This window comes from Gadus chalcogrammus, chromosome 9, assembly GCF_026213295.1.
Source record: "Gadus chalcogrammus isolate NIFS_2021 chromosome 9, NIFS_Gcha_1.0, whole genome shotgun sequence".
In the NCBI taxonomy this organism is placed as follows: domain Eukaryota; kingdom Metazoa; phylum Chordata; class Actinopteri; order Gadiformes; family Gadidae; genus Gadus; species Gadus chalcogrammus.
This window is the reverse complement of record NC_079420.1, coordinates 21,296,707-21,306,732: the sequence shown is the minus strand read 5'-3', so window position 1 is coordinate 21,306,732 and position 10,026 is coordinate 21,296,707. Positions and strand designations below refer to the sequence as shown.

The 10,026-nt window shown below is 46.2% G+C and overlaps 1 protein-coding gene across 1 annotated transcript; it reads right to left on the bottom strand.

Moving 5' to 3' along the window:
• Positions 1–3,878: 3,878 nt before the first annotated feature.
• LOC130389520 (annexin A2-like) lies at positions 3,879–9,769 on the bottom strand. The gene is made up of 13 exons (XM_056599346.1): positions 9,651–9,769; positions 8,840–8,897; positions 8,576–8,669; positions 8,236–8,330; positions 6,478–6,591; positions 6,050–6,140; positions 5,718–5,797; positions 5,546–5,605; positions 5,265–5,358; positions 4,958–5,053; positions 4,745–4,803; positions 4,433–4,555; positions 3,879–4,319 (listed from the first exon to the last, which is right to left on the bottom strand). Exons 1-13 carry the CDS (start codon positions 9,731–9,733, stop codon positions 4,260–4,262), a joined length of 1,107 nt encoding a protein of 368 aa, XP_056455321.1. The 5' UTR covers positions 9,734–9,769; the 3' UTR covers positions 3,879–4,259.
• Between the last annotated feature and the right edge of the window lie 257 nt (positions 9,770–10,026).

Here is a 10,026-nt window from a genome sequence, read left to right as displayed (position 1 = left end):
ATTCTTACAAGGACATCAGTGGCATCAGCAGCTTCAGGAGTTTTTCTCAAAGCAGTGGTGGGTTCCTGACCAACAACCTTTTACAGGTTAGGACCCTCTGACCAGACAACCCCAAACATATCACACATACAGTATGTCACTCCCTTCCCACTCATTAAGGAGAAGAAACAACCAGGAACGTCCATAACCTCTGTTGAACAAAGCAGACATTATATTACATGAGTGCATTATGTATGCAGACTTGAGGGTCATTAATGGACAGACCTAATGCAAGACGGTTTAATTACCCAACATCAGTCGGCCCCTCGTGTCTGGGGCGCATGCATCTCATTAGCCCTACACATCCACGCACAGCCCTGATAGATCCACTGTCTCCCAAGTTCTTAGTGAATTGTCATTGTAGTCGAAATGCAAAGTACACACTCCACAGCTGATCCAGAGGCATGTGCAAACAACACAGACAGAGACCTGGAGAGAGAAGAGAAGAGAAGAGAGGGAGAGAGAGAAAGAGCTAGAGAGACAAAGATAGAGAGAGCTATGAGAAAGAGACAAAGAAAGAGAGACAGAGAGAGAGAGAGAGAGTAAGAGAAAGACAGAGACAAAGAGTCAAAAAGACACAAAGTAAGAGAGACAGAGTTAGACCGTTACAACCACTTCTGAAACACTAAACTATTTCTCGGTACATCTGGCTCGTTGCACCTGCTCTTACATATGTCCAGCTCTAACCATCTATTGAAACATATCAGAGGGGGAAGCTGTGTACACTGTGTACGTTTCCATAGTTTGGATGAAGGGATTGATTGGTGGATGTGAAGATGGAGGTTTGTTATGAACAGGGTTAGGATTAGAAGAGAAGATGGGTGGATTGACGCGTGTATGGATGATTTGAATTAGATGGACGGTGCGGGTGGAAGGAGGGAGGATAGGACGTAGGCTTGAATGGCTGGATGGAACGGGACGAGGGATACATGGACCGCTGAAGTGAAGGTGGGTTTGGTGGATAAAGATGGAGAGACGTTAGGATAAGCAGCCACAGGGCCCCCCTCCATCCACCCCCCCAGCACACGGAGATGAAGAGCAGACTTCAAGCAAAGATAAAACTCAGCATCCCCTCCCAGCCCAGAGCATCACAGAGTGCTGATCTGATCAACTAGAAAGAAAAAAGTCGGTTAGATCTCCGAGCACACTTTTCTGTATGCTAGGTTTTGATGAGTTTCACATGAGAACAAATTCAGAAATCTTCACTCACTCCCAGATTGACTTTAAGGATAGATTTGCAGTAGTTTCCAAACATCAGACCCTCTGTAAATCTACACGTGTCTGATAGAGAGAGTCCTTGCCTCTGAGGACAACAAAAGTGAAACTTCTTCAAAGTGGGGAAAACACCACCCTTCTTGTTTCTCAACGTGGTTCTATTTCTAGAAACTTTGCTGAGAGTCTTCTCTGCAGACAGACGGACCGACTGCAAGAGGAGACAGGCCCCCCTCTTCTTCTATGTTTTTTTTGTTTTTCCTCCTCTTATGTACTTCTTATGTCGTCTCAATCACACGTCGGCGCCTTCACAGAGGAGCCGGGGCGGCGGAGATCCTCCAGCCTTTGCTGCCGCTGCCGCTGCTTCAGATCGGAGGCTCATAAAGGAAGCGGGCCCTGACAGCGCCTGGAGGCTGGGAGCTGTCCGGGGGCCTGCGAGCGCCACGCACTGGAAACCTCCCCAGCGCAGGAGCCGTCTTCACAGGGAAGGAGTTGTCCTTCACTGTGGCGCCAGCGCTCCCAGAGGGGGATGGACGGACGGGAGGGAGGGAGGGAGGGAGGGAGGGCGGGGGTGTCAGGGTGCTGGGGTGCTGGGAGGAGGGGGGTGCAGCATAGAGAGTCAGCCTCTTATTTACCATACACAGGATCCCTCCCTGGCCTTAATGAGCCGGGATATTCAGCGCCACAGAGGGGGCAGAAACAGGGCCGCCACACGCTCACCCGAAAGACGCCGGATTAAATAATGATAATTAAGAAAATATTAATCAAAGGCATGTTTGGCGGGGCTGCTGCTGCCGCTGTAATTGTGTTGAGGGAGCCGCTCTCCCAGCTTAGCCTTCAGGAGTTCTCATTTAAACAGTCTGACTGAGGCCTACAGAGCTGCAGGCACACACACACACACACACGCAGGCACGCACACGCAGGCACGCACACATGTGCATCATGTGCATGTACACACACATATACATACACAGTACACACACACACACTTAAATGTGGACTTACAACTTTAGAATTAAACATCCTTTGGTCTCTGAGTATTTAGTCTGGGTGCAGATGAGAGTGATGCAATTTAAAAAAAAAAATGATTTGAGAAGAAGAGAAGTCGATTCTCAAAGTTGGATGTTTTGTTCAATGCTATGAATTAATGAGAAGCACAAACTAAAGCCTTCCCGATCTACAGTTGGTGTGGTTGGCGGGCCCACAGCAGCAGCAACACAGCTGTACTGTGAAACTTTAATGGCAGCGGTCGCCCGGAGCACGGCGTCCTGGGCGCCCCCGCTCGGCTGCTGCCCTGGTGCTCCTCCGGCAGATACAACGGGAACCAGCGCTGGCACGACGCGTTATTTCTTAACACCACGACTGCCAGACAAGATCAATGGACAACTGCAAGATTATCTATGGGATTATTCTTGTTTTGATCTGCGCTAGTATTCATATTTTAACATTGTTTATTTCTAAAACGGGGGTATTGTTAAGTAATCACATTGGAAAATGCACCTTTTAGGAACTCGAGTGTTTCCCATTTGACTCCAGTTGTTATGGTAATAGCAGGCCCCCCATTTCCTTCCCAGCATGCTCTGTGTTTGACATTCATGGGGGTTAAGGTCCTCTGGATGATTAACTGCCGACGTTTGGGACAGTAAATTAGACTGTTTCAATTGAGGAGAGAGATCCCCTCGGATCTGGTGGAGGGGGTCCCATAGGCGGGTGTTGAACATAACAGCATGTTGTACATCCACATAAAAAATAAATGATATGGCGGTGCTCTCGTCTTTATGACGGCAGGCGTTAATCTGTCAACCCACCCAGTGGTAAATCTCACACTCTGCCGGATGATGTACAGCCCGGGCGTCTAAGAGATGATCTTTCTTTTATTGGCGATAAACACGGACCATCACAAAAGGCTCATTTTGTCATCAATATTATTACAAAGTGTTGTAAATCCAACAGCTTGTCAAAATATTTTGACAAGGAGTTTAGCTGCTTTTGGGGTTGATTGGTTATAATTGTGTTATCTTTCTGTCACGTGAATGATCGAGGTGTGACGGCGTTATTTGATCATTTATTTGACGTCTAACCTCCTCCTCCTCCGTTAGTTATCAGATTCCTCCCCGGCTGGTTCAGAAGGTCCTCCTTGTGTTCTGGGGGCCTGGTTTTGCTTATGAGTAGGAATGTCTTGTCAACACTGGCGGATCTGTTTCACCCTGAGAGACAACAAACTAAACAGCAGAACCACACTACGCTTGTTTAGTAGCCTGGTATGCAAATCTTCTTTGCCGAAGGTAAAATATATTTTTTAAATTAAAATATTAGCGCAAAACAAACACAGAAAAACACACTAATGATTAACTCATCATACCACCTCGCACCTGAAGAACTGAGAAAGACATAGGTTAGGATTATGAAGATTATTTTTAAGCACCATAAGGCCTATAAGGCTGTTGTTATAAAGAACACATGATACTCTGAAATATGTAAGAAATGCTAATGCATTCACCGAATTAATAGGTTGTAGAGTAGACGATTTAAGATTTTTAAGAATTTGTTATATTTCCAAAAATTATATATCTGCCTTGTGTAAATTATTGTACATATTATATAAATGCAGCTATATAATTATCAATTGAATGACAACCTGACTCTTAAATTCGTATTTCATTTTTTATTATAAATGAAGAGCAGCGGACTAGCGCTCACAGCATGAAGCAGGATGATGAACAGACGCGCTCCACACAAAGACCTACCGAACACCTGTAGCGCCCTCTAGTGGCTGTCTGCGTGCGTTGTAAACCAAAGGACATGGACCATGGAAAAAAGCAGTATTTCAATTGAGGTCGATTTCAAATATAAGCTGCATTCTTCATCTTGAAAAGTCATCACAAAACAACTCTAACTGCAACTTGGAATGTAAAAGTGCCACTTGTAATGTTCACTTTGATGAAAAAAAAAAAAGCATTAATTTCTTCCAGTATGATATAAGTGATCCAGTTTGCGAAGTGACTCTTCTAATCATCTCCTCCACACAGGCTGAGCAGGGCCCTCTGGTAGTCCCCCTTGGTGTGTTCCTGCACAGACGACAAAAGAAGGACGTCGGATCAAAACCAAACCATAAAAAGAATGGACTCTTAAGCGTGTATGGTGGTCTGGAAACACTTGGTGGATTGTTGTTCATACTCACGAAAATGGTCTTGTGCAGAGACTCTCCGTATTGGGTCTTGTATTCCCCACGGATCTTCCTGAGGTCCACCTCACAACGCGACACCATGATCCGGGTCAGAACCTTCTCCTTCGCCCCTTTGCTCTGAGAGGGGGGGGGGGGGAGAGAGGGGATCAGAAGAGCACGGAGCTTACATCGGACAAAGCACATTCTGCTCAGTTCCTGCAGGAACGTACATTTATCTCGTTTTTAGATTTACATATAATCCTTTCCCAAAAAGTGTGGGGCTTAAATAAAGCACTACAGGGAGGGAGGGGGGAGAACAGTATTTACCTTCATGGCGTCGTTGAGTCTGCTGGCAAAGTACAGCTGCTTGTTTTCCAGGCAGTCCACTACAATAGAAACAGCAGACAACAGTTACACAAAGACGTAATGGTGGTTCAACACTGAAAAAAAACACAAAACATGCAGCAAGAAGCCCAAGTATGATCCATTGAGATATTCCAGAACATGTTTTGGCAGCTGTGGTAGGCGAGGTTGGCACACCTAGCGTAAGGAAGGACTTCTCCAGGTCACCTTTGACCTCCTTACGGATGCTCTCCTGCATGTCGTATGGGCTGTAGCTCTTGTACTTCTGGAACACTGAAACACACACACACAAACACAAACACACACACACACACACACACACACACACACACACACACACACACACACTGAGCTATGGTGATCTATTCATTTTACCTCAGACTTTTACTAAGGAAACAGCTTTTGCATCATATATTTAACTGAAGTGTCGCTCCGGTTAAAAACACGGACACAAGACCAACACAAGAGAAGAGGAGTAGCATACCTTTCTGTAGATGGGGCGCACTCCTCTCAGAGAGGATGGATATCCAGCAAGCTACATCCGTTCCTTTTCTCTTCACCCCGGCTTCGTAGAGAGCCTGCACACACCGTTTCATTGAGATGGATAAAAGGACCGTTTTACAGACTCATTTAGTGACATAGACATCAATATTGACAATTCTGTAGCACATCAAAAAATAACCCTGAAAATGGTGGGACACTTCAAACGTTTCTTGAAGCGGATTCGTTTCAGGCGTTCATGTTCTCAGATCCAGCTGAACTCACCCTGGCGTCGTCGTCTATCTTCTGGTAGTCCACGATGCTGGACGGGTCCGCCCTCTGGCCCTGCTCAACACACGAGAGAGAAGGGAGCGTCCGGTTTAGCTGCCTGACAGGGGACTGTGAGCCGTCAGGTCCTACCGGGGGCCCCACCAGGGGTCCCAGCGCACCTCCTTACCTGCACGAGGGCCAGGAGCAGCTTGGCGAAGTTTCCAGACGTGTCCCCGGCCACGTCCTTGTCCAGGTCCTTCTTGAACACTGTACAGAGCAGGGTTCAGAAGATGTTAACGCGTGTGTGAGGGACTTCAAATTCAGAAGGAGAACAAGAGTTGAACTGTGAAGGGATATGGGACTGTTGGTTAAGCAGAGCGGAGTGTGTGTGTGTGTGTGTGTGTGTGTGTGTGTGTGTGTGTGTGTGTGTGTGTGTGTGTGTGTGTGTGTGTGTGTGTGTGTGTGTGTGTTCCAAGGATTCTAGTGAATCCCTACTTGAAGAATGGTGGTAGTACTTACACTCCTTGTACACTCTCTTGATCTCCAGCATCTCTGCTTTGCTACGGGAACACACAATCTCAATGAGTGTCTCCTCGTCAGTTCCTAAGCCCTGAAGAAAACAACCACATATTTTACATTAATAATTGATTAATGTTCACATAAGCCATTCTTAACATATGTGAAACTCTGTAGGATACTGTTTTCTTTCATGTTTAAGGATACAGAAAGCAGAAGACATTTATCCATATCCTCCAACAAAACCGGAAACAAGGCTTAACCACGCCCCTTGTCGTTTCTGGTTTCCGGCTCAGACTGTACCGTCCCTCCCCAGAAGTTCCGCTAAAACAGCAGGAATTCTGGAGCCGAAATGATCGAATCTCAAACAGTCAAAATGTTAATGCCTCCCAAACCACTAGAGGGCGGTGTAACACCGAGTGTGCGTTTACCTTAATGGAGCCTTTGATCACGCTGGCATCATACTGCGCTGTGCTCTTCATCAGACCCAGGATCACAGACTCCAAAGAGCCAGAAAGAGCATCTTTCAACGCAGGGATCATCTCCTTAAAATAGAAACAACAGACACCCATGAGGTCATTTGTAACTTTGTGTTTTTCTGAACCATACCAAATCAATCCCAGACAGACATTATCATTATCACTTCTTGGGAGAGACTTCTAGGGAAAGACACATTGCATCCCTAATCTAGATGGAGGGGTTCCCCTTTTTTTTTTTTTCTTCTTGAGGCTTCCTCCTTGATAATTAAGGGAGTTTTCCTTTTCTGTTTGTGGTTGTTAGTGTAAGGGGAGTGTCATAACATAAGAGGTAGAGAGTAGGGGTGTAACGGTACACAAAAGTCACGGTTCGGTACGTACCTCGGTTTTTAAGTCACGGTACGGTACGATACGGTACGGTTAATAGTTAAGGAAAAAAATAAATAAAAAAAAAGCAGCACTGAAAACACCAATAAACTTTGTTATGGCATTTCCGTTTCTGAATTCCCAGTGAGCTGGGTTTGTACAGCTCGTTTTTTTTTTTCACAGCAACGGTGATAGTAACACCTGGATGGCGCCTTTTCAAATGCGTGTGCATGTTAAAGTGCTGTAAGTAGACACAGGGAGCCCTATCCATAGCCGGACAGCCTTTCGGAGACCCTCTCCGTAGCTTACGTGCACATCCAATATTTTTAACTATGCGTCGAAACCATGGACCTATTGGTCGACGCAACGGAGACGGCAAGGGCTGTGATTGGTCCCCTAACAAAATCATTTCCTGAATCACTTCTTCGGTTTGACTTTGTACCTTAATTACTTTGTACATTGTTTACTTTGCACCAGGACCAATAAAACACCAAATAAGATTTGAAAAGCTTTGGAAGTGTATTTACAACACTGCTTAAATGGTTTGTAACATACACTGTATAAGATAGATCGGGCGGCCAATTGCATTGCGTATCCGACATCCCGACTGAGAGCTTCTGAAGGGATTACGGAGTCGGAGTAGCCGACTCGCCGAGCACAGCAGGACCGAGAAAAATAAATAAATAATAGTTTCACTTCTGACACCAATGTAGTGACCACGCCGGTGACATAATGATGTCGAGTCATTAGTAGTTGAAGGTAGTTTTAATGAACCAAAACCAGGTCACTGAAAGCCGTAACGTCATAACCAACGGCAGAAAACCTACCCAAAACAAACGCCGGTTACCCCGGCAACCCCCAACACGGTCTCACTCGCGTGCAGGCCCCCACCCTCCTGTTCTTCCAAAACCCTCCCCCAGCTGACCTAATGATTCGCCCTCACGCTGATTGACAAGAAGAACATTACAATACATGCACATAGAACAACTGGCATAACGGACAACGAAATATAATGCAACACATAACACACAAACTATTTAACTGTCCCAGGGTCGCTACATTACTTTGGCTAAACGGTCCGGGTGGAACTCAGACTTCAAGTTTTAAATTCCGTATTGCAAAACAAGCCTTTACATTCACCATATTAACGCTATGTACGCCACATTTACGAACCGCGGTACACCTCTGTAACCGCACCGAAGTGCCTGTACCGTGACGGTTCGGTACAAATACGTGTACCGTTACACCCCTAGTAGAGAGAGAGATAGCCCAATGTGATTAAGGACAACAGATATCTATGTGAATTGAACGAGGCAGGTCTAACGCCTAGGTCCTCTTGTGCTCTACCTTCTTGGCTCTCTTCTCATAGGCGAAGGCAATCTCTCTCCTCTGGGAGTAGGTTCTCTTGGTCAGAATGTCGATGATGGTGCTCTCATCCACTCCTATAGCGCCAAGAAGAGGAGAGGTCGTTAGAAAAGACTCATGCTAACATAACGTAACGGTACCACTGTTATGTCGGCATAACATTGGCACGAACGGTGGTTCTTTCTTGTGATAACAGTAGTACAAGGAAGCAGGTGTGATGGAGTGGGTCTGGCTTTGAGATATTCCTAATACTGCAACAATCCAACGCTTTGAAAGTAAACATGTGCCGGAATGCAATTATCCCCCAGCCAAGAGCCCCTACCCTTGGTCTTGATGGCGGTCTCTATCCTGGCTGCGTCCGTGCCCGGGTCAAAGTCCTTGAAGGGGACCAGGGCGGGGTAGGTGGGGTCCACGGTCTGAAGGTAGGCAAAGCAAGTCCTTATAATAAAATAATAATCAAATAATAACTTGGTTCAAAAATAGTGCTGTGAGTGTGTGGTTGAAGCTGAGCAGGAAGTGTTGTTTTTAAGTTTCATTGTTGTGGAGACAGATATATACAGGCTACTGCATTTCTATGTGCCATTACCGCTGCGTTCAGGGACAGCTGACCCAGAAACTCTGATACCATCGCCATTTTGATAGTCCTGGAGAAAAAAAAAGTCAGTTATGAACTCCAATCTTATTTTGGTGAATCATCACATGCAGCCCATGAAGTTACATCTATATGCAATATAGAACTGTTCCAGCTGAGCTTTTCAGAGCTGGTTTCCCCGTTGTGCTGAACATGTCACATTGCCTCAGAGCCCCTGAAGCACTTGGAAAAATAAATCAAGTTAACCCCGAGTTCAGGCAGGGAGAGAGTGAGTCATGAGGCTGCTGCCATCCGATCACAAGGACCACTTTCTTCGACTGCTCTACTTGCAGGAACCCAGCAGTGGGATTACAACAGAATACTCAATCATCACGTCAGACTATTTACTGTTCCTGAGCTGGGAGGGATCAGAGGCCAACCCTAGGAACACTAAAGGCCCCCAGATGGTATCATTAGTCTCCAACAAACGGGGGTTCCTCTGGAAACGCCAAGAAGAAGCCCTACTGCGGCTTGGACAAAACTGTATTAGACAGCCTTCTAAAAGTACAAGAGCAGGACCTTGAAGATAATACAGGGGTGTGGGGTCACCACACATAACATTTGACGTATCCAGCAACTGTAATAGACCAGACACACAGGGGTCACCTCACTCAAGATTCAACGTACCCAACTGTAATCTCAACAGTAATATACAACACAGGCTCTCAAACATGCAACACACACACAACCCCCATCTGTCATGTGAACTATTTCAATCAGTTTGAGCTGCCATTCATTACGTAGGTTATCATGAATGGGAGCTTACCTGTGTTTTGTCCCGACTAGAGAAGTGAAGCAGCTGTACAGTCCTGGTTCCTCGGTGAACTGGGTGTGGTTGTTAAATACCATCAGGGGTGCACACTCTGCAGACCGGGATGTGGCTTCCAGTGCCTCCTCCTCCACTCTGCCCAGCCCACGCCCACTTCAGTGCTTCCATGCGTCAGGCATGGCTGAGACCCCACCCTGTTCCACCAGCCTGGCCTGGCCGACCAGGAAGGCAAATACCCCCGCCGCCACCGGCGCTGAATCACTGTGATTAATGCACTATGCTGGATTTGAGTGGAATGAAGAGAAAAACAGACAAAGAGATACAAAGCTAGCAAGGGGGCAAGTGGCATGGAGACACGGAGACACAAGTTTAC